This window comes from Pelecanus crispus, chromosome 8, assembly GCF_030463565.1.
Source record: "Pelecanus crispus isolate bPelCri1 chromosome 8, bPelCri1.pri, whole genome shotgun sequence".
Classification (NCBI taxonomy): Eukaryota; Metazoa; Chordata; class Aves; order Pelecaniformes; family Pelecanidae; genus Pelecanus; species Pelecanus crispus.
In genome coordinates, this window is record NC_134650.1 from 7,132,938 (window position 1) to 7,156,576 (window position 23,639).

Here is a 23,639-nt window from a genome sequence, read left to right on the forward strand (position 1 = left end):
AATAAACAAAGCAAACAGAATCATTCCTGGGGGTATAAAACCATTCCAGACTATGTCAAAGTAGGTCCAAATCTGTTCATCAATATACCTGCAGCAGGCAGTGCCATTTGTGGATCACGGGGGCAGAATCTCCACCCCACCGCATTTTCAGAGGCCCATGAAGTCAGCTTCACCAGGTTCTGCCCAGGCTGCCTCTGCCTGTTCAGCCCTAGTCCACAGCCTGCCTGGGAGACACCCTTCATGACTGTCTGCCCTAGGGATGCTTTTACCCGGCTCTTCCTCTCCAGTTAGTAGAATCAGGACTCCAAACCAGGCCATCGGCTGATCAGACCTCGCACCTCAGGTCGTCTCAGAGCAGCGGCAGTCGCGCTGGGACACCGTCCCGGGCCAGCCACCCTGTCGCGGCGTGTGCCGCAGCCACGTTTGCGCTGAGCATCAATGACCGTTTGTGCAGGGGGAGGTCAGTCCCAGAAAGGCCTAGCCAGGCCTGCGTTTCATTTACAGGAGCTGTAAAACTGCCACCTGGCCAGTGGCTTTACGGCTTTGGATGATGCTGGTGTCAAAGGCGTTTGGTGCAAGAGCCAGCTGGAGCCAAGCCAGTTTTATATTTAATCTTGCCTATAAATGCAAATAAAGGGTCTGTATTTTGAGCGAGCGACAGGCGCACCACGGACATTATTAAACCTTCCAAAAATAAACCTCTGCCACAGTGAAGGGAGCCAGATTTTTCCTGGAAAGTATCAGCGCGGGGCGGGGGGGTGGTAACGGGGCAGCCCCTCTGCCGCACGGCCCCTCTCCAACAGCTGCTCCGCGTCAGGAGCGCCTTCTTCCCTCTCACTGTTTGCTTGTTTTAGCCCCCAAAAATGCCAGAGCAGCTCCTCAGAGCAGCTTAGTGTCCACCCAACGCTCAATCAGCCCTGAGGATTCATCTCTGGAATGCCATAGGAGCGAGCCCTCTGTCTTCACGGCTGGAAAACTGAGTGGACGTTGCCGAAACAACCGCCGCCCTGCCCCACGCCGCGTCGGTGAGCGGCCTGTCCTCCTCGCCGCCTCCCTCTCCGCCCCCATCTCCCCCCGCGGGGGTTGCACAGGGCTCCGGGGCCCAGGCCGGGCCCCGCCATGAGCTACCCACCCCAGCACGGCACTACATTTCCCAGAGGGCTTTGCGGCGGAAGCGGACGTGACGTCACGGCGGCGCGGCACGCGGCGCCCGCAGGCTGCGCCGAGCGGGTCACGCCATGGCGGCGGACGGCCGCGGGGGGCGGGAGCTGCTCGCCCTCATCCACCAGCACCTGCTCCGCGGCGGCTACGCCCGGGCGGCCCGCGAACTGCAGGCGCAGACCGGGCAGGTAACGGGCAGCAGGGCCCGGGCGGGGCGGGGCGGGGGGGAGGCCGCGGGGAAGGGGGCCGGCCGCGGGGTGGGGGCCTCGGCGGGGCCGGAGGGCCCGGTCCCCCGTGCTCCCTCACCGGGCCCGGTCCCCCGTGCTCCCTCACCGGGCCCGCGGCTCCACGCCGGCCCCACGTGCTGGCCCGGTCCCGAGCAGGTCCCTCCGGTGCCCGCGGGCTGGCCCGGTCCCGAGCAGGTCCCTCCGGTGCCCGCGGGCTGGCCCGGCCCCGAGCTGGCCAGGGAGAAGGGCTGGGGCCGGCAGCCCGCCGGACAGAGCCGTCCGGTACCGGGGGTGGGCAGCTGCTCCCCGAACACGTGCTGCTGCGGGTTAAGGCCCGCCCCGGGGCGGACGCGGCCCGGGGTGCAGTGGGACGGGCCGGCGGCGGGGAGGGGCGGCTTTACTGGGAGCATGTGCGCGGGGAGGACCCGTTCCCGTTCTTCTGGGGATTCCTGGAGGGGCTTCTGCCGTCTCTAGTTCTGTCCTGTGGTCGCGTCCTGAAACGGGGCCGATGCCTGACTTGTGTTCCCTCTGCTTTCACAGAAATTGCTCCCTTCCCTCTCGACCTCTCTCGAGGACATCTTTACCCACTGGGAAAAGTAAGTCGAAGGAGGAAATGACTGTCAAATAGATTCCAGACTGTTAACATCCAGGCTGCATGGCACGTGTGGTCTTTATTTGCCAGAATTTCCCGTTGTCAGAGTATTTCCGATGATAACTGTGCTCAGCAGGCTTTCCTCCCAGCCTCTGGTTTCAGACCGATTCATTTCAGATGTTGAAGATTACTTTGGTTTAAAATTTCCTGAGCTTGGAGATAAGTTGTTACTCTAGTTTTGAGCTGCTGATGTCGTTCTTGCCGGTTGGGGTTAATACTGGAGTATTGTGGGGCTCAGAGTCTTGCTTTACTGGCAAAAATCTTTTCCCCAGTTCTGTTTCACTTTCTTTTTAAAGCCACGTGCTTTGCAGGAATGTTGACCTAAGAACAGAGAATTTGAGCAGATTCTGAAATGCCAAGGCTCTTACAGGGGCTTAAACTTTGGCATAGATTGTGTATCTCCTGACTCGGAGGAAGTCTCTTGGTTCAGCCTGTCCTTTCAAGTCCTTACATGTTCAGCCTGATGCCTTCCCGCATGGTTATTCTACTGAGTACCCTACGTGAAGGCCTGCAGTGTGGAGGCTTCCCATCTGCAGGGTGCCATGATGCTTGCACCCACCCCGTGCACCGCTCGCTTTGGTTTGATGCTGAAGTGCAGCGCTGCAGGGAGAGGCCTGGTGGCAGCCGCAGAGCTGGGTTATTGGGGAATCAGTGGAATTGGGCTTCTGTGCCCATGTCGAGAAGTGCTGGAGTGAAGATGCTCCTCAGCGTGGCTGTGCCAGCAGCCTCAGGAAGCGGGTGTTTGCTTCAGAGGGGTCTTCTGCTAGAACGCATCGTGCCTTGGCAATAACCCAGTTCTTGCTCTTGTGTCTCCACGATTTTCTTGAGCAGGAGGAAGACTGGATCTAGGTGAGGATGTAGCAGTGTAGAAACAGGCTTGCAGTTCCTCCCTCTAATTTATTGCTCTCATGGGTATTGATGGTGACCTTTCTCTGTGCTAGTTTTGCTGGGTGCTACAGCAAACCCTTCCAGACACTTTTAAAGCTTGGGGGCGACAGGGCACTCGCATCACATTTAATTCCTTTTTCTGTAGTGTCACACTAATTGTGTGGCCCCACCCTACAAGTCTGCCTTTTATCCCTGGTCCCCCTGAGTTACATCTGGTTTGGAGTCACAATGAGGAATGTATTTATTGGTAGTTTTGTATCCAAAAGGTGCCCTGCCCAGCTGGAGTGCTCTCCTGTGGGTGAGCTGTGATTCTCACATCTTGTCGCTTCATGGGCTTTTGCCCTGAAGATGCCTTTCCTCTGACTGCGCTGCAGCTCTTGCCCATCTAACTGTGGTCATCCTTGGTGCTCGCCTTCAGAAACTCTTTGAAAGTGAACTTAACAGTTGAGATTTCCAGTTACTTAAGAGTGGTCTCCCTTCAGGGCTGTGTTAGGAGGCTGGGAGGGGGTGGAAGGGTGCCCGGGGCAGGAGGAAGCTGGATCAGCTCAGCCCCAGGAGTGGCCGGAGCCCTGCAGCCCTCAAATGCTCCCAGCTGCTGTAGCGCCAGCGCCTGCGGGCACCACTGTTTTCCCCCACGCAGTATCCCTGAGCCCCTGGTCACTCATGACAACTTCTCACAGTAGTCTCTGTTGTGCTATCAGTTGCCACTGAATCAAGAAGGTGTTGCAGTATGATAGCTGCCTGTGTGGCTTGCCCTATTATTTTATTAAAAGGATTATTAGAGCAGTTAACAGGACTTTGTAATAGCAAATGTGCCTTCGGCTTAGCCTGCTTGCAAAAAACTTGCCGTTACAGCTGTGCTACTAAAACACTCTAATACTAAGCACAATCTTTTCTGGCCAAATTGTCAAACTAATCCTACTTTTTAAATCAGATGAACAAATAAAACAAGCTAAACTGGCACAAAATTGAGGGGGTTTGATAATTGTATGTCTCGGGGCTTAGAAGTATTGCATGTGTGAATCACACAGACGTGTGCCCAGCCAATGTTATCCTCATAATAAAGCAAATATATTACCTGTGTTTTAATTTGAAAATTAAAGCTAACTTAAGCCACATCATCTGTTCTGGTGCAGGTAGGATTCAGAGCTCGGAGACATCTTTCTCCAGCTTAATGTTTTAAGCCAATTGAACAGCTTAAGTGTTTAATGCTCGTCTGTGGCCTCTTTCTCCCCTTCTTTCAACACATCTTCTGTAGGTGAAGAAGGTCTTTCTTAAATCCCTCTGCAGCCTGATTTTGCTGTCCTTTTCTTCAGGCCTTGTGGAATACCAAGACCTGTTTGGGGGTCACTGTCTTAACCCTGGGACTGCGCTTATTGACTGGCTGGCTATAGCTGCCTCCTGGAGACAGAATTTGTTCTGTAGGATGCCTTGGCTCTGTGGTGAACACCAGCCTGACCATATACACTTTTACTTCTCTGCTAAAGTGAGAAAGAGTCTGCCTAGGATGCAGAAAAAAAAGTCAGTGTTCAGTATCTCCTCTGAGTATTGCAGGGATATGCTGTTCTCGGGAGTTGCCTGAGGAGGACTGGAGATGTCCCTTACAGGTTAGAGAATTATTTCTCCCATGCCCTTAGGAGCTGTAGAGGAATGACACTGCATGTCCTTAGGCTGGAGCCTGACCTGAGACTGGATGAATAATTGTATTCCAATTTGTTCAAGATATTTCCCCCCCATCACCACTACCCCCCATTTTGATGCAAGTTCTGTTCCCTCAGAACTCCCCCGAATTCCAGGAGAAGAAGGGTGAGTGAGGAGGAGGCGGCAGCCATCCCAGAAAAGATCAGAGTTCCTGATCCGGTGAGCAGCTCTGAGAGCTCAGAGAAAGAAGAGGATGAGAAAGAGAAGGCGAAAGCTGCAAATGGTAGGAGCTTTTCATCTCTCTGGAGTTGACAGAGTAGGACTGGAGGCATGTGTAGGAGCAGCCCGACTTGCTTGGCTAGAGAAAATGCTTGTAAAGTGATGGCTATTCCCTTGTGCTCTTAAAAAAAAATAGTGCAACTAATTTAGCATCCCCTTCTCATGTGGAGTTTCTGAGGAGCACAGATGTCTGCTTAAAGCTAGAAAAAACCTGTGATGGTTCATTGGGAAGGGATGGGTGTTGTCACTTGGATGAAGCCTTGGGAACCTAATGCTGCCCACTGTGGAGCACCTTCTAGTTGGTCCCAGATGTGTGTTAGGCCAGCAAAGGCAGGCCTGTTGCATGGATGAAGGAGGGACTTGTTAGTTGGTCTGGAAAGCCAGTGCCCTCTGAGGTTGGGATAGATCCCTGGTGCAGCTGACGTGAGAGGCATTTGCTTGCGTATTCTAACAAACTCATGTGTCTGATACGTTTTGGCTCAGTCTCGTCTGTTGTAGACCAGCCCTTGGAAACATGCAGATGTTGGCAGGTTACTTGTCTTGGTGGTGGGGAGAATGATGGGATGGAGGAGGAAAACACTTGCCTGTCGCAAGGGCAGTGGCGGTGCTGTTGGGGCAGGCGTGGAGATGGGACCCTGCCCTGCCTGCTGGGGCCTTTCTGCAAACCAGAGGCCATCTTGATGCAAGAGAGACATTCACACGATTTCTCTGTGGCTCTTGCCTGTGCAGCAGCCAGCCTTTCCCTGCCCACAAACTCAGGAGTGAATGTAGAAAGCAGTGAAGATGATGACTCCTCATCAGAAGAGGAGACACCAGCTGGAAAAGGTGCAATTACGGTAAGGTCGTTCTTCTCTTGGCTTTGAAGGCTGATAGCACTCTGAGGCCAGGACTGTCCCTGACTCGTTGGCATGTGTAGAATTGCGGGCTGGGGTGAAACTCATATTTAAATGATCCTCCTGCGCTGGCACAAGCCTTCTCTTAGATATCTGTCCCCCAAGTGCTTCCCTAAAGAGCTCTGTGGTTTGCCCAGCTGCCAGATTGCTCTTTAAGGTATGTTGTGTCCAATTTAGCCCCTCATCTGTCTATAGGCTTCTAATTTCTTTTGTTTCCTGTAGGTTACTCCAGCTGTGGTGAGCGGCAAAGCTGCCAACTCCCTGCATTCTCCTAACAAAGCCGCTGCCCCGGCAGGCAAAGCAGCAGTGCTCTCTGCTGCAGACAGAACTGTGGTCTCAAATAAGCAGCAGCCCAATGCACCAGCTGCATCTGCAGCTCCAGCCAAGGCTGGGCAGAAACTGCCTGGTCCTGGGAAGCCCGGACCTGCAGCAACAGCCTCAGCCAAAGTAGGTCAAAGCAAAGCACCAGTAACAACCAAAGCTCCGGAAAGCTCCAGCAGCAGCTCCTCATCAGAGAGTGAGGAGGAAAAGGAGGCGCCGACTGTGAAGGCCCCAGCTCCCAAAGTGGGTAAGGAGCCTGCGGGGTGCGGTAAATGCATGTGTGCTCCAGCTTTGCTGTGAATCAGGTCTGAGCTGTGCCTTCAGCATGTTCCTTTCAGCTCCCTTGCTGGAAAGCTCAGAGTGATGCTTGTTCCTTGGGGAAGCTGCGAGAATACTGCAAAGCAGCCAGCTCTGGAGCTCTGTGGGATGAATCCAGCATGCTTGCTCCCATTTCAAGTGGCAGATTCTGTGCTAAGATGTCTGTCTGGCAGCACCCAGCACTACGGGGTTGGAGATAACAGCGTAGCTTAGCTGGAAGAGATGCAGTACTAATACTGCAGATGCTTTCAGCTTTTCAGAAAAGCACTGCAGCATCTTCTCTTTATTCCTAATTGCAAAGTGATTGGTTTTGGGTTTTGAAGTCTTTAGGGAAATCTTTTACTGCTTTGAAGTGTGTGTGGTGGGAGGGGGTGAGGAATAGATCGTAGAAGCTCTGAAAATGGTCCTTCTTTTGGCTCTTTTCCAGAGGAGGTCGGGCCAGACTGGGTGCTGGTGCAGGGAGCTGTGTGCGGCTGGGCAGCTCCCACAGGGTCAGAGGGTGGCCAGGAAAGGATTTCCTGCCTCTGCCTGCACTTGGGGGAGTGGTGTTTGTGGGCCAGCATTTGTCTGGAGAAGCTGTTCCCCACAGACCACTGATACTTTCAGCAGGGCTAGGCTCTCTTCCCTGCAAATCCCCTTAGCCCTCTCTGCGGCTTGTTTTGTTTTCCTGACTTCAAAAGCCGCATTAGCATCACGCTCTGGGAGCTCAGAGCAGGCAGCAGCTGTGACATCTCCTTGCTTGTGTTTCAGAGCCGAAGCAGACAACTGGGACCGCTGAGAGCAGCAGTGAAGAATCAAGTGATGAGACATCCTCCGAGGAGGAGCTTGCAGCTCCAGTGGTCCAGGTAACCTCTCCAGCCCAGGGTCCTTGTTCCTAGGAAATCGCTTTCCTTCCCTTGAAGGAGAGAGTCTGACAACACCCCTTTCCCTGGGTGTGTGGGATCCCCAAACCCAAGGCGAGAGAAAACACTGTGTGGCTGAGAGCCCCACTAACCCCTGCCAGCATCAACCATTCCATCCCAGTTTCTCCTAGTGCCTGAAGTTGAGGGAGAGCCTTTGATCTGTAGGAGGTGATTGGTGTGCAACTCTACAGATGTAGTCAGGCAGTCTGTGGAGAATGTGGCTTCAGATAGTTCACAGCCCATGGGTCTGAACAACCCTATCCTGGTCAAAGTTGGGAAGGTAGCCGCCTTTAAAACAGATTCCATGCAGTTACAGCTCTCAACTGTTTTCCTCTGAGATGTTACCTGATTATCCTGTTCCCTTTCGTTCCCCCCTGTTCCTAGGCAAAACCAGCTGTGAAAACAGTGCAGGTTAATGCAGCACCTGTGAAAAGCGCACCTGCTGCTCCAGTGTCCCTCAAGAAGAATGTAGTGAGGCAAATGGCACTGGCACCAAACCAGGCCAAAACTGCATCCGCAACAGTTCCTGGGGCTGCAAAGCCCGATGACACATCAGAGAGCAGCGACTCATCAGACAGCGAGGATGAGGAACCTCCTTCAGTAACGCAAGTGCGTCTATCTAAGACTCTGTCTCTCCTTGCACGCCTCTCCAGGGCTAGGAATTGCAGTGAAAAGAAAATGTTGTAAATGCATGTAGTGTATAGCAAAGTCACGTTGGGGGTGGGTGGAAAGAGGCATGGGGTGTTTAAAGGCACATCAGTGCCTTTGCTCTGAGCTTTAATCAAGCCATTGTGCCTTTCTTAAAAAGAAAAAAAAAAAATCCATCAGTACTTTTAAATAAAAAACCCCCAGCAATTCTTTTCCCACCTGAAGAGGCAAATTGTCATGGTTGAATTTACCTCGCAGCTATAAATTGCAATAAATAGTGTCTAATTTGTCGAACTGTAGTGCTGCTTAGCTTCCCTGCTGTGGAGAGTGCAAAGTGCTGCCATGTACCTTACTGGAGGGGACTGGTAGTATCAGCAGGCTGATGAAAAATGTCTGGTCTTGCTTTCTCATCTTGGGAGACTATCCTCACACAGCTAGATGAAAGGATGTCTTGTGTCCTGCCAGTGGCTAATCTTCCTTCAGCATTTGCCTTTCCCAGGGGGTCCTGAAATCTCTTCCCTTGATTACAGTCTGAGCAAATGAGTTATGCTGCTGTGGGATTTGCCTTGTTTCATGCTGTTCTTGTCTTGTCCAGACAAAGCCACTTCCAAAATCCTCCCAGGCCATCCCACCCCCAGTGAAACCTACACCAGCAGCATCACTCTCTGGCAAAGCAGCTCCAGCAAAAACACTTCCGCTGTCCCAAGGGAAGCCAGCACCAAAACCAGCAGTGCCAAAGCAGGCCAAAACCACACTGGGAAGGACTGCTGCTCCCACGAAGCCTGCTGAAAGTACAAAGCCAGCGGAGAGCTCCGACTCCTCAGGAAGTGAAGAGGAGGATATCTCTGTGCCTGTCAGCCAGAAGGTAGGTGATGCCACGTTCAGCTCGGTGCCAAGGGATGGGCTATGCAAGATGATTGTTTAGCCCTTAAATGCTACTCCTTGAAACACCAGTAGCACGTAGCATGTTGTATCTCAGTCCCTCAGAGAGAAAGATCTTTCTACTTGGAAACAAGTATAGCCTAGCTCTTCTCACCCAGCCATAGCAGAGGAGGGTGGGGGGTAACCTGTCTGACACCAGCTGTTTCACTCCACTCGTGCATTGCCCCTCTGGAGTGGGCCTCATGTGCAGGGTCATGGATAGCTTGGTCTTGGCTCTCCTGTGAGGGTTTTAGACCTCTCTTGAGAGAAGGAGCATGAACTCAGACTGGGCTCAGGCGGCTGAACTCGTGGGGAAGCAAATCCCCTCCTGAGCGCATCCTTAGGCACATTGTGCAGAGACCTTCTGCACTGGCTCTGAGCTGCAAGGCCCTTCAGAAAGTACCCTGAAAGCAGTGTTTTGGAGATGGCAGCTATTTGCAAGGGAGGAAGGGAAGCCGGGGGCAGAGCCTCACGTGTCCTTGCAAGGAGGCTTTTTGTCAACACGTCCTTTCACTATTGACAGGCGGGAGCCAGAGAGGCTCTGCTTTTTTGTCTTTATAGCCTTGGTCTGCTAAGGTGGGTGGAGGGGGACGCATCTCTAACAGTTGGCTCTGTGCTGCTCTCTTCCTGCGTGATTATATGTGACGATTCAGCTCTGGGTGGCAGGAGCAGCTATTCTGATAGCTGTGCCATGGGGTCCCACTGCAAAACTATTGAGACTCGTCTGTTCTAGCAGGGTTGTAGGTGAAGGACGTGCCTGGGGTAGGTTTGTTTCCCCCCCCCCAGTGTTGATTTGAAGCTGGCAGCAGCAGGTAGCCGTCTTGCCGATGACTATTTAACCACTTCAGCATCTTCCCTCTTGCAAACTGGCGATTAGCCATCAACAGCCACAGCCAGCAAGGAAGAGCTTGTCATCGAGGGAGCTCTATTTTTGCCAAACAGGCTGTTTCTTCCCCAGTTAGTAGCCTACAGGCAGAGTCCATGAGTGAAGCCTGAAGATAAACCATTAAGCTTAGCTGTGTCCACAGTCCTGTCCTCCCAGTCAAACTCTTCTTAGCTCATCCTCACCATCTGCTACTTGGGCATATGCTAACCACTGACTTACTGTATCCTGCAACTTCCTCTGGCTTCTGTGCAAGATCCAAACAGATACAGAGCGTTGGAAGCTGCTTCATCTTTCCCTGTGGGGGTGGATTAGCACAATTAAAATGAACATCATGCCTAAATTGAACTGCTTAATTGGTATGTTTACCCCTGAAGACTCAGGAATATTTAGTCAAAGAAGTTGACAAGGTGTTTGCACATTTTGGGGGGGAAGGATGGTGATGGGGGACAGTCTGGATTGACCTTAAAGATGCTGAGAGCTGCTTTTCTTTCGGCACTGCTAATTCTGCTCTGCTTCCTCTTTTCTGGACATTTTGGGCCAAAGATGCCGCTCGAGCCATCTACGTGCAGGCTTCATCTTCTGCTTACCAGGACTGGGCGTGAGATGCACATGCGTGCGTGTGTTGGGAACCTGTGTCTTCCTTGAGCATCCCAGGACAACCCACACAGGCTGCACTGGTAGAAGTTGTGCCTGCAAGTTTTTCTCTTGGACTGCAGGCCCTGTGGGGAGAGGCCAAATCTCCCAAGAGATGGAGGGTCTCTTTCCCTCCCTGAACCCTGTCCTTGCTCCCTTGCAGGTGACAGTGGTACCTTTGCTGTGTCGTGACACAGCTGAGATACTGGTCCCAGTCCTGATACACTGGCGGTGCTTCCACGGTGCACAGGCAGCAATGGAGTGTGACTGTTACAACGTGCTCAGCACGCGTGGCTCAGTGTTGTTTCCCCCTCTTGTCATGTAGCGCTGCATGATGCAAATGGACCCGGCGGAGTGGCAGATGGGTTGTGCGGGAGCTGAGTCATCACACTCATACTGAGCTGCAGGCAGCTACTGGTTTGGGGGCTGGAGAGGGAGCAGGAAAAATTATTTCCTCTTGAATTATTTTCCTCCTCGCTGAGTTACTTCAGTACCTGTCACTCTTAAGTTGTCAGAAGCTCTCTGCCTGTGTTACCCTGCTCCCTGGGTGTAACTCAGCCATGCTGCTGGCCTGATCCCACCTGGGGCCCACGCCATAGGACGTGGTGGCTGTCGGCCACCTGGCAGTGACCGAGATGAGGTGGATGGAGGGATCTTGGCCTCCTCCCAGGAAGATCTGAGGAGTCCCGAGGCTGTATAAAGCTTATGGTGGTTTCTCTGTGGATGCTGTTAGGTTCTTTCTGTGTCAGGATGCCTCTGTACAACAGCTCTTTCCCAATCTCTTGCTAAGTTAGGAAACAAAGCAGGCCTTGTGCCATGGATCCGAGTAGGGGAAGAAGCCAGTCCCATTGCTATGAAGGTCTTAAAAGTGAGCAAGTGGGGTCTGATCTTGGTAGACTCTTCCCTTGCACAGCAGTGCTTGGGACGAGGGGGAGAGGAGCTAGCGTGTTCAAGTAGAGCATGTGAATTCCTGTGTCTGCTTCAAGTAGTTCTCTCTCTTCAGCACTGCAAATCTGGCCTCTCTCCTGGAGATAGTGACTCACTGGTATCAAAACAAAACAGACAAGTGAGGTTTGCAATCCCCCCCTCCCCAAGCGCTTGTGGAGGTTTCTGTTTCTCTAAGCAGAGTCAAAATGTGCTTGGCTTGTTCGCAGAGCTGTTCTGTAATGGGATAAACATGCAGATGCTGTTGTCTGTTTAGTGTTTGGCTTGGAGATGATAAACACTGCCCCTGTGGCAGCCCTCGGTGGGGCTGTGCCAGGAAGCATGGTAAGATCTGTCCCTCCGGGAGGCTGCTAGGCTGGAGCCCTCGGCTGCTGGCCAGGAGCAGCCCCTGGCTGGGCCAGCGCTGCTGAAGACCTCCTGGTCCTCTGCTGCAGGCTGAGAGGGTATTGCTGCGTTAACAGCGTGGCAGGGTTGGGAGAGGCGGGGTGGCAGGGGCTGTGCAGCCGGGCAGGAGTCTCTCTCACCTTCTTGCGGAGGCCCAGAGACAAAGCACTGAAGAGGGCTGCCGTCACGTGTGGGTTGGATGGGGTCTGCCTGCCCTGGCAAGCGTGATGTACTCTTTGGCAGAGCAGCCTGGAGATGAGGGATGAGTGGAGTAAACTGAGTGGGCGCAGAGCACTGCGAGCCTGGAGAATATCTGCGGGTGGTGAAGTTACCAGATCTCTCGGCAAGTGCTCCCTCTCCCTCTGCCACCCCTAGTCCTCAGCAGCGTGCGGGAGGGGTGTCTGCAGCCCTCGGCCCAAGCCGGGAGAGGGGCCGGGAAGAGATCATCTTGCCTGGCAGTTGTGTATCTGTTGCTGTGATAACTGGCTTTCTGGTGTTGACATGCTAGTTGCTTGGGGCAGTGGCTTGTGGCCTGTCTAGGGACATCAGAGTGTTGACAGATGCTGTAGAAAGGCACAGCCCAAGGGAGTTGCAGGGTTTTTTTGTTGTCTGGCGATTTCTAAATTCTTAGACCTGTTGACAGATCAGTTTCTATGGTGCTCAATCATATCTTGGGTCCCAGTCTGTCTCTGCGTGCCCTCTGTGTTCCCAAACGCTTGTGTCAGCCCTGTGTTTATGCTGAGTTCTTCAGCAGCTCTAGGATGTAGCTGCTCTGATACTGTCTCTGAATCTTGCAAGTGTTTTGGCACAAGGCTTCCCAGCTCCTACTGATTCCCCAAGCTGGGGGGAGGTCATGCTTAAATGAGAGGCTTCCTTGGAATGGGGGTCTTGGGGTTGCAGTGCTTTTCCTGCACTCAGGCTCCCGTCCAGCCGATGTCTCAGCCTCAATAAGGAATTGCTGTTCTGAGCTTATGAGTGCTCTTAGCCCTGCATGCTCGTGTGGTAAAACACGCTCGGGCTTCCTGTCAAAAGTGTATTGCTAAATGCAGTGGTATGTCTCTTCAGCAGCTCAGTCCAGGCAGTAACTGAAGCCCCTTCCAATCTTGATATGCCAAGGACAGAGTGAGTGTTGGTAACAGCTGTGTTAGGGTAAAACAAAACCCAGCTTGAGCTGAAACAGCACTTAAACTCCTAAACAACACCTGTACTAATACCACATTTCTGGGCCTGTGTTTCTCTTTTGTTAAGAGGTTAACAGAACAGCCTGGGCCTGTTCCCAACCTGAGCCAGACTGCTAAAGCTGGGTTGCCTGAAAAAGCAGTGGGAAGCACCTTGAAAAGCCAGGCCTCAGAAAGTGGGAGCAGTGACTTGTCTGACAGTGAAGAGGAGTCCCCTGCAGCACAGACACAGCCTCCGCAAGCTGGTAAGTCTCCTTCCTGGTGGTGGCCAGGATCCCTCACCTGCATCCTCATGGATTTCCTTCTCCCCCGCATGTGGAACAACCCACCCTGTTGTGATAGCTCCTGCTCTGGAGAGCAACTCTGTCTCATGGTGGCAATCTCTTATGCTTTTCCTGCAGTGAAAACCAATGCTGTGCCCCAGCCGACAAACGTGAAGAAGGCACCAGCTCCAGCACCCACGCCAGCCCCTCCACCTGTGGACAGCAGCGATGATTCCAGCGAGGAGTCGGATTCAGAAGAAGAAATAGTCCCCCCTTCGCAGGTAAGGAGCCGCTGACCCGCTGGGTGTGGATGCTGTTAGTCCTGCATGCTCAGGAGGTCTCGGGACTTTCGAGGTGGTAGTTGGGTGGGTGATGAGCGGTGCAGAGAGGAGCCCTCCCATTGGCTGGATCAGGTTTTCTTGGCGGCATCCCTGGGTCTCTCTGACCCTGGCTCTGGGTGCACGTCTCGGCTGCAGCAAGCTTGCAGCGTGTGAGAGCAGTGGAGAGTGTGAATGTTTTGGTGGGAACATGAGTACACACACGAGCCCAGACCTCTGGGACTCTGTCCCCTTTGCCCTACTCCAGGGAGTTAAACTGGAAAAGCAGCCAAATCCTTGCAAGCAGAGTCTTTCCATGAGCTGGGTAGCTCCAAGACAACACGCCTCCTGTTTCCTCCAAACCCCTGGGTGTGGGCCGCAGCTGGAGCTCTCTGGACTCCCCCTCCACAAGCCTTGGGAGGCTGGAGGATCTGCCCTGAGGGGTAGCACAGTGCTCCTGCTGCCTTTCAGCTGGAGGAGCCAGACACCTGCCTTGGAGAAGGGAGGTGACCCCCATATCTGTGCAGAGGCACTGCTGAGTGTTGTGGAGCCGATCCCAGCTTTCTCACCTGAGCCTCTTCGTGTCACGTCTCTTCATGTTTCCATGCCAGTCCCCCAGGGCCGTGGCTAAGCTCCCTAGGGCCTGAGCTGCCTTGGTGTGCAGCTGGCTTGGGTGTCTCTGCACCTCTGCTGCAGTTTGAGCCTGAGAAAGAAACCACCTGAAGAAGCCTTGTCTGAGGAACGTGGCTGCCGTTTCTACGTGGTTGTGGCTTGGCTGGTGCTCTGAGCCCAGGGCTTAGCGGCCAAGTGTGCTTCTTGTCCCGCAGATATGCGTCCCCTGTCTGGCCAGCGCCCTTGCTGGGAGAGGGGGATTATGTGTGCTCAAGGAAACCCTTCCCCATGTTGGCCTGATGCTGTGGCCAGTGGAAAGGCTGTCTCTCTTCAGCTGGCAGGCAGGCAGCCAGCCTGAGCAGTCCTTGATTAAAGTGTGTTTATAGTACCAAGATTGTATAAAATAACGCAGTTGCTGTAACTTGAGCTTGGTGCAAGACGGCTGAGAGCTCAAGTTGGATTGGCGGCTCTCTGCATGGTGGAGCGTTGCCTTCCTTGCTGAAGGCCAGATGTTGTGTGAGGGAAATGTCAGCCCACAAAGGCCCAGCTTGTCAGAGATCTGGAGAGGGAGGGCTGCTCACGTAGCCTCGTTTGTAACACAAACCAGGAGGCTGAGCACTCCTTCGTTGTTCCTGCTCCCTCCTCTGCTGGCATTTGTGTCTTGGGCCTGATGTCAGTGTCTGATTTCTATGCCCCTGGCTCTTCTATTTTTAAGCCCTCTTACGTTCAGTTTGATGGGAGGTTTCAAATGTGAGGCAACAAAATTGCTTCTTGTTAATTTGCTTTCTAATCTGTGGCTTGCTTGTGGACCTGAAGGCAGATTTGCCCTATGGTTGGTGTCTGCTTTATCTCTGTTGCCAATTAACTCTCGATGTGTGATTTTTAGAGTGTAGGAGACATCCTGGAGTCCCAAGTGCCTGCTTTGCAAAGTAGGATTTGCAACTGCAGTCTTGCTGGTGCTGCAGTAGATAGGGATCTCACAGCCTGCAAGCACATTGTATTTTGCCTGCCTGCCCTCAGGATGGGTGCCTTTGGGGCACTGAGCTAAGCTTTAGGCACTCCCGGGGTGCTGGCCTTCACTTCTCTGCTTCTGGCTGTGCCAGAGGCCCTGCTCAGAGACTCACAGGAGACAGAGCTGGCCTGAAGGGGGGGACGGGGGGGGCGGAATTGAGCCTTGGAGCTGTGCTGAAAATGATGGAAGCGCTCAGGAGTTAGCGGTGAATTGGTGTATGCTTCTGTCTCTTTTCGCTCCAAATTGTGCTCTGTCCTGATTTTCTTTCTCGTCTATTTTAGAGTCTGTCCCAGCAGAACATCAAAGCAACCAAGGTTTCGAGTGCAGTGGCTGCCACGGCTAATGCCACACTGCCTTCAGGGAAGGGGGTAAAAGCGCCTGCTGTCCCTCCAGTTAGCAGAGTGTCTGAGAGCTCGAGTAGTGATTCCTCGGAGCACGACGTGCTGGCAGGAGAGGTAATGATGGAGGAGGCTGAAGTGGGGAGCTTCCCTGGGGAGAGTGGGCAAATGGGTGTGCTGGAGTCTGAGGCTGGTGCTGTGTCCCCAGCTGAGGGAGTTTGTTTGTGGAGGGGGGCTGAGGGGGGCTGCTCTATTTTAACCACTGTTATCGCACCATAACGCGAGGCACATGAGCAGAGGGTAGCCCTGGTACCTTTGCTGTTCCTGCCTCCCAGCTGGCTGGCAGGTTTCTTCCTCCTTTTGTGACAGCAATGCCATGTACAGTCAGTCAGGAGTTGTCTGCTTGGCCACAGCTGCCTGCTTCGTCTGTGGGCTGGTGGGAGATGGGGGTCTCTGTGCCCTGCATGAGAGGTTTTTGGGCTGACCTTGACATGAACTGGAGCAGTACAGCTGGAGAAGGGCCAAGGTGGTCCAAGCTCATCTGCTGTGGGCTGCTTCTTGTAGTTCATGGGCATGAGCACTCCTCCTTCCAGATGCATTTCATTTTCCTCTCCCTAGGCCCCCACTCCTTGCCTAAAGCAAACGGTTCCTGTGGGAAAAGCTCCTCCAGCCAACACTGCTGCCCCGCAGGCTGCTTCACTCCTGGGAAGTCCCACCGCCAAGTCCAGGAAGCCAGGCCTGCAGCCAGCGCAGGACGCCCGGCTGAACCAGGCCGCGCCGCCCACCCAGGCAGAGGAGACCTCGGACAGTAGCAGTTCCTCAGACAGTGACGAGGAGGAGACACCCAAGCAGCCCCCCAAACCTGGTCAGTTCTCCCAAGAAGATGCTGTCAGTGCTGCTAGCCAGGCCGGGGTGGGAACAGTGTTTTGTTACCCCGTGGGTGGTGTGTCACCTTCACATAATGGTTGGAGAGGGGTTCCTCCTCTCCAGCTTGGCAGAGCACTCCCCCGTCTTTGGAGGCAGAAGGCCTTTTTGGTGGCAGTAGCTGTGCTGGGTAGGTGAGCTCAGCCGCAGGCAGCAGCTGTAGGTTTAATGGGATGAACTCTGCTCCTCCAGCAGGCTCGCTGCAGAAACCAGAAGGGACCCAGCCAGCCCACAGCTCCTCCTCAGAGTCCAGTGAGGAGGAGGAGGAGGCAGCGTCGCAGGTACGGTACCTGAGCAGGCTGGGATCCTCGCGGGTCTTGCAACTGGCTCCTAAGTAGGACAGAGAGAGGGTTGAATTCTCAGCCATAGCAAATGGGGTGCTGAGTGGGTTTGCCACACAAGTGGGGGCTCCACAGTGCAGTGCTGTGAGCAGGGCCTTTTGGTGGGGGCAGAGAGAGGCTTTTGAACCTGGTATGCTTCCCCAGGCAGCCAGGCCTTGGTCCAGGCATCATGATGCCTTCCCCAGGGGAAGGGATGGGAGGTGGTGCCTTGCAAGGGTTAAAGCAGGAGAACTGGTGCACAGGGCCAATAGCAGCAGGATTTTTTTCCCCCACTTTTATTTGTAACTTAACCTGTGTCCAAGCCATTAAAATCCCTTTGTAAGTAACGTGCAGGGCGTGAAGCACATCTGCAGTGCATTAGCTGTGCGTGGGTGCATGCTAATGGCCAGGAGCCTCCCCCAAGCCCGCTTTACTGGGCGAGAACAAAGAGGAGACCCTCTCGCCATCAGCTCTTGCTGCTGTAAGCTCAGCCAGCATCTGTCAGTGCTGATCCCCTGTCCTGGCAGCTCTGGCCTCCGCAGGGCTGGCTGAGCGGTGCAGGATCACTCCGCCAGCAGCCAAACGTGGGCCCTTCACTTGGAGTGCGGGGGAAATAGCAGCAGAGAGAGATCTGTGTGTCTGGTGTATAGGAGGCTGCCCTGCTGTGACTACTGAGTGTGTCTGTGCTGTTTCAGTCCCTCCTCACAGGCTATCTGGGCCTCTCCAGGACCCCAGCAGTACCCCAGGCGCCAAAGACGGTTCCCCCCCAGCCTGTAAGCAAAGTGGGGCAAGGGAAAGTAGCTGTGACTGCTGCAAACTCCCTCGCCAAGGCCACTGTCAAAACAGCCCCAGCTGACAGCTCCAGCAGTGACAGCAGTGACTCCGACACAGACGTCGACCATGTGGCTGCAAACCACAAAGCAGGTGGGTCTCCTTTGGCAAGGTCCGGGAATCTGCTTGGCCCAGGAGCAAAGCCGTGTTGGCGCAGGAGGGTGACACTGGGACGGGACCCCGTTCCCAGCCTGTCTCCACCACAGAGCCCTGTAGCGTGGGGTGCTGCTGCCGTCTGCTGGCTTCCCCTGCCCACGACATGGCCCTCTTCTCCTTGAAAGCCCCTCCTGTGCTGGCTGGCTTGTGAGGCTCTGTGCCTTTGCCTTTTCCAAGTTCTGCTTTAACTGCAATAATTAATGCAATTAATGGGAGTAGGTAGGGCTCTCCCTAAAACCTGTGCCCACTGCATTGGTGTGCTGTGGTAGTGATGGCTGCTAGGGAATGTTTAAACACTGGCTGGAGAACATCTGCTATACAGTGCTGGTATTCAAGCCTCCCCTTGGTCTTTCTGGGATCTGTAGTGTGTCTGGAAGACAGAGGAGGGGAAGCAAGCAGGAAGACCTATGGAGAAGTGAAATGTCCTGCCATTTCCCTATCACCCTGGTTTGTTGGCAAATTGTAAAACTCAGACCTGGAAGTTGCTTCTGCTCTGGTGTGACCCTGGAACCTTTGGATGAGCTCTGGTCTGGCTGTGAGCTCTAGCCTGCTCTAGAGGCTCAAATGGCTCTGTTGGTCTCTTGGGCGTGTCTGAACATGAGCCAGCAGTGTTCCAGGTGGCCAGGAAGGCCAACAGCATCCTGGCTTGTATCAGGAATAGCATGGCCAGCAGGAGCAGGGAAGTGATCGTCCCCCAGTACTTGGCACTGGTGAGGCCGCACCTCAAATACTGTGTTCAGTTTTGGGCCCCTCAGTACAAGAAGGACACTGAGTGGCTGGAGCGTGTCCAGAGAGGGGCAGTGAAGCTGGTGAAGGGTCTGGAGAGCAAGTCTTATGAGGAGCGCCCGAGGGAACTGGGGTTGTTTAGCCTGGAGAAGAGGAGGCTGAGGGGAGACCTTATTGGGTTGATGGTTGGACTAGACATCCTTTCCAACCTTAATGATTCCTAGTTTTTGCTTTCATTAAAAAATAATCCAGCCACCAAGCCAGGAAACATTAAATTGCTACTCTACCCTTACTTGTTTTAGTGGTAGACTTGGTAGTGTTAGGTTAATGGTTGGACTGGATGATCTTAAAGGTCTTTTCCAACCTAAACAATTCTATGATTGCTCTCTACAACTACCTGAAAGGAGGTTGTAGTGAGGTGGGTGTTGGTCTCTTCTCCCAAGGAACAAGGATAGGACAAGAGGAAATGGCCTCAAGTTGCATCAGGGGAGGTTTAGATTGGATATTAGGAGAAACTTCTTTACTGAAGTGGTCAAGCATTGGAACAGGCTGCCCAGAGAGGTGGTGGAGTCACCATCCCTGGAGGTGTTCAAAAAAATGGGCAGATGTGGCACTTTGGGACATGGTTTAGTGGGCATGGTGGTGTTGGGTTGATGGTTGGACTGATGATCTTAGAGGTCCTTTCCAACCTTAGTGATTCCTAGTTTTTACTTTCATTAAAAAATAATCCAGCCACCAAGCCAGGGAACAGGGAATTAATTATTACTCTACCCTTAATTGGTTTAGTGGTGGACTTGGTAATGTTAGGTTAATGGTTGGACTGGATGATCTTAAAGGTCTTTTCCAACCTAAACGATTCTATGATTCCATGATTAAGTTGTGCAAAGGGCCGTTGAGGAGGTCAGAACTATGTAGAGATTCAAGAAGGCCCAGGTGCTGGGGGATAGGCCATTGGTGCTGGTTAAACGTGCTGGTGTGGATACCCCCTCCACCTTGGGAAGTCCCTGGCTTGGTGGGGGTGATGTCCTGGGGAAGGACTGCTCTGTCTGTGCTCACCTGTTTTATGCTACTGTTTCCTCTAGTCTAGTCCCTATACTCCATGGATGTGGCCAAAGCTGTTTTGGCTGTTGACTGGCAAGGGAAGTGGGTTACACTTGCTCTCAGGCTGAGGCATCTTTCTCTGGCTCTGCTGTAGTTGGGATGGCCAGCAGGCTTTGCTTTCAAAGGAGAACCGGATGCTCCTCTTCAAACTCAAGCATATTTCCATCCTCCAGTAACTCTGTGTTCTATGTAACAAATGCTCCCTGAGTTGTCTTTTCTCTCTTATCATTGTTTCTGCAGAAAACAACCCCGCTCCCGGGCAGGAAGCCACAGGAGCCTCCAACAAAACGGTGGCAGGAAAAACGGAGCCAGGTCATGCCAACCTCAAACCTTCTGCAGTCAAGAAAGCCCTGGCCGTGAAAGAGAATGATGTTGGGGCAAAAGGGGCACAGGCGACCCCAGCATCATATACACTGCCCTCCATCCCACAGTCAGAGGAGTCAAGCTCGGGGAGCGAAACCGAGGTCACCACTGCTGCCAAAGTTCCTGCAGTGCAAACACTGGAAGGGCCAGAAGAGAAGAAGAAGAAGAAGAAAAAGGAGAAAAAAGAAAAGAAGGAAAAGAAGAAATCTTCCTCCACGGCAGACAAGGCTGGAAAAACATCTAAGAGCAAAGACAAAGAGAATAAGAAGCAGAAAACGTCTCAGAAGCGGAAACTGCCAGGAGAGGATGGGGCTGTTGGGCAGCCCAAGGAGAAGAAGCGGAAAGGGCAAGCTGATGAAGAAGTACCCAAAAAGAAAAAGAAGAAAGCAGCTAGTGACCTGGAGAAGTTGCCAGGCAGCAAGGAAAAGAAAAAATCAGCTAAAAGTAAGCATCCCTCACTTGGGGCTGCATTTGCAATACGTTCTTGCGGCTGATGCACTTTCAGCCTCTGATGCGGGGCCTTGTAAGTAGCACCCACTTTTCCCTTAGCTTCCTGCTTGGCTACTTCCCTCTCGGCCCACCCAAAGCCAATGCCAGATTTCTAACACCCCACTTCAGTGTTTTTCTGCAGTCTCAGCAACAGGTCATGTTGCAGACAGCAAGCTGGGCTCTCCTGCCCCTCTATCCTGCGTCCGGCATAGCGGGAACTGTTAATACTCACGCTGATCCTTGCTGCTTGCAGAGCAAGCTGATGTCCCTGTGCATCTTCTATGGCATGACCTGTCCCTCCAGGGCTTTCTCCTTTCCCAGCCTTTCTCCTGGCTGGAAGCAGCTGTCTAGCTGAGAGCTGGCAGAGGGTTGAGGTGAGTCTGCGTTGAAGCTCCTGAGGCCTCTTTGCCCCCGTCACGTGGCCTGCCTGCCTGCGCTGGGCTCGGGAGAGTTCTCGCTAGTTGTAAGCCACGAGGCCTGTGTGCTGCCTGCTGCATGGTGCCCTGCTCTGCATCTGCAGCGCAGAGCAGCTCTGCTAACCCAGCTGGCTGCCCTGGCTCCTCTGTGGCAAATGCAATGTGCGCTGGCAGAGAGCTAAGGTGAAATGTGGCTGTGGGTGGCAGGCAGAAGGTCCCTGACATGCTGTGGGCATGGCAGAGGAAGCCCAGCGTTCATGTGCTCAGGGCTTTGTGTTAGTCAGAGCTTCCCAAACATGGCCCCATGCTGCCAGCCTCTTTAAAAGAGATCAACCTTGAAATCCACACTGTCATCTGCCGTATCAGCCGCTGCTGCTCCCCGTGGGGCGACAGTGCCCCTTCCTGACCCTGCCTGATCAGTGCCTGTGCTGCAACATGGTGAGCAGCTCATTCAATAGATTTGACTCGGGGCTGTTACTGCTGCTTTCAAACCCCCTGGAAAAAGAGGAGGATGGTACCAGCCTCCTGCTCGTTGCTCCCAATTAAGAGTGTTTGCTGCCCTTCTTGTCTGCACGCCTCTGTAATGCTCTGATTGCTGCCCTAATGCAAAGGCAATTTTTTTTTTTTTTTTTTAAAAAGGAGATGGAATGGGTGGGCCAGATCTGCCGGGGTTTCTGTTCCACAGAGATGCAGCCCTTCGTTTTGGAGGAGACAGACAACTGTTGGCCCTTGTGTGGGCTGTTGTACAGGGGTGAGCTGGAGCCTCTTGGAGCAGTTGTGCTGAGCTGAACCTTGTGTCCATCCTCTCTTAGTAGCTCCCCTTGCTCTGATTTCTGGCATGTGCCTGGCTACTCCAGCACTGAGGCAGTTCCTTGACGTGGGTGGGCAGCAGGAGGTGGAAAGAGGGGGATCCTATGTAATTCTCCCTCACGTGTACATGGATGGTGGGATCAAACCACTCAGAGGTACCAGAGAAACAGCCCTGGGTACAGCTGCCTTGTAGCAGGACTCTGCCCTCACCCAATTTCTGCTCTGGAAAGCTTGCTCAGGTTTGGATGTGATCAAAAACTTACTGGAGATGCTCCTACTGCTCTGTGCTCCATCTCAGAGGGTAGCAATACCAGAGTCCATCTCATAGTTGACTTTTCTTTCCCTCTCCCAGAAAAAAAGTCAGGAAAAGAAAAGAAGAAGAGCAAAAAGGTGTCTTCAGAAGGGGAGCCTATAGCAGATGGTTCTGCTGAGGTTCACAAGAAGAAGAAGAAGGTATGTGCAAGACCCTGGGATGGGGTACCATGGGGAGAGCTGTTCTGAACCGCAGTTGTGACACTCATCCCTGCGGCGTGCCAGGCTGGAGAGGAGCAGAGCTGTGTCCTGGCCTTGCTGGCAGTACAGAGGAGGCTGCAGTTAATTGTGGCTAGACGCCCTGACCTTTGGTTGGTTGGGATTGGGGTGGCTCGAAGAAGGGCTTGTTCCTGTATCACTCCCCCAGGAGAGATCCATTTCCCTGGAAGGGTCCAACCCAGGGGCCCTTTTCGTGGCAGAGAACCTGCCCAAGAAGTAAGTGCTCTTCTTCAGCTGTCTGTTCATCTAGTCCTTTTCAGCAGAAACTGGAGCTCCTGAGGGCTTGGCAGTCTACTGCATCCCATCCCAAGGGCTAGGAAGGGGGCAGAGGGAGACTATAGGATGCTCCTTGTGATGGATAATGTCCCTGTAGAGATGGTAGTCAAGAAGCCTCTGTGGCTTGTGGCTCTGCTGGATCCTTCATGTTTGTGGTGCAAATGATACTGATTTATTTTTCACCCTTTTCTTTTTAGAAGAAGAAAACAGCTGAGCCTGAAGGATTGTGAGAAGGTACATGGCCTGTGGGGACTATCAGTTGGTACCTCTGAACGGCGGTAACCTTGGCCAAAATCCTGGGGCAGTCTTGGGAAGACAATGTGCCCTCTAAATGCTCACTGAGTCAGCCTGGCCTTAGATTAGAGGGCCAGGGAGTGGAGCGATGTAAGGAAAGTCATGCAGCAGCGTGCTGGCTTCTCTGGATGTTTGACCTCAACTCTTTAGCTGCTGAGAACTGGATGTCCAGCCTGGACGTTGCTGTCCTCTGTCATCAGCAGAGATATGCGGCCTCTGGCAGTGTCTGTCTGTCCCTGCTGACCACAGGGAGCTTGGAAAATTAATGTGGATTAGATGGCGATGTTGTAGCCACCTGGAAGTGGACCAGATGACTCTGCCCTTGCTCTGCTCAGCTGTAAGGCCATTCTCCTCCTCCCCATCCCTAACTCTTAACTCCTCTCCCCAAAGGTACCGCATCCCTGTGATTAAGGATTTATGGGTGAAGATCAAACAGAAGAGAGGAAAAGGAAGCTCATCAGGAGAATTCCAACTTTTTCTAAAAATAGTAATTTATAACTTCTTTTAACTGTGACTTTTAGAGCAGAGCAGTGTAACTTTCTGCCTCCTACTGCCCTGCGGGGGGCCCAGAGATATGTTTATTGTCCCTCCCAATGGCTCCTCTGTTGCACAAGAACTGAGCTGAAGGAGGCAGTTTGACCAGAGAAGAGCCAGCTTGCATAAACTGCTTTCCTTCTAGTTGACACCCAGCCATCTTTCTCTTTCTCATCACAGAGCTATATTTTTTAAGAGAAACTTTTACTTTTTTTTTTTTCTTTACCCCCTTCCCCCTTCTGTGATTTGTGGTGTCAGTCCTTTTGCTACTATGGAAGAGAGTTCTTGGGTTTACTTTTTATTCTAACACTGACAGCAGTGATTATCATGTCCTTGGAGTTGCACTGAACAGCTGTGTCCAGCAGCTGTTCTCAGCCAAGGCAGTGTAATTTTCGGTGGTTTTTTGTTTTTTTTTTTTTAATGGAATACAAAATAAAAAACAAACAGTG

At 53.0% G+C, this 23,639-nt stretch overlaps 1 protein-coding gene across 2 annotated transcripts; it reads left to right on the forward strand.

Annotated features, from left to right (window-relative positions):
• The first annotated feature begins 1,238 nt into the window (after positions 1–1,238).
• Positions 1,239–23,634, forward strand: TCOF1 (treacle ribosome biogenesis factor 1). 2 transcript variants are annotated; one of them, XM_075714999.1, is made up of 18 exons: positions 1,239–1,349; positions 1,929–1,984; positions 4,707–4,852; positions 5,578–5,684; positions 5,964–6,309; positions 7,131–7,225; positions 7,667–7,891; positions 8,526–8,795; positions 12,948–13,122; positions 13,279–13,421; positions 15,363–15,536; positions 16,038–16,284; positions 16,536–16,624; positions 17,359–17,587; positions 19,718–20,284; positions 21,908–22,008; positions 22,563–22,596; positions 23,047–23,634. In XM_075714999.1, the coding sequence occupies exons 1-17, from the start codon at positions 1,239–1,241 to the stop codon at positions 22,590–22,592; spliced, it is 3,111 nt and encodes a 1,036-aa protein (XP_075571114.1). In that variant the 3' UTR covers positions 22,593–22,596; positions 23,047–23,634. The 2 variants fall into 2 exon arrangements, with proteins under 2 accessions (XP_075571114.1, XP_075571115.1); XM_075715000.1 differs by lacking the exons at positions 1,239–1,349; positions 1,929–1,984; positions 4,707–4,852 and having other exon boundaries at positions 5,348–5,684; positions 22,560–22,596.
• The last annotated feature ends 5 nt before the right edge of the window (positions 23,635–23,639 follow it).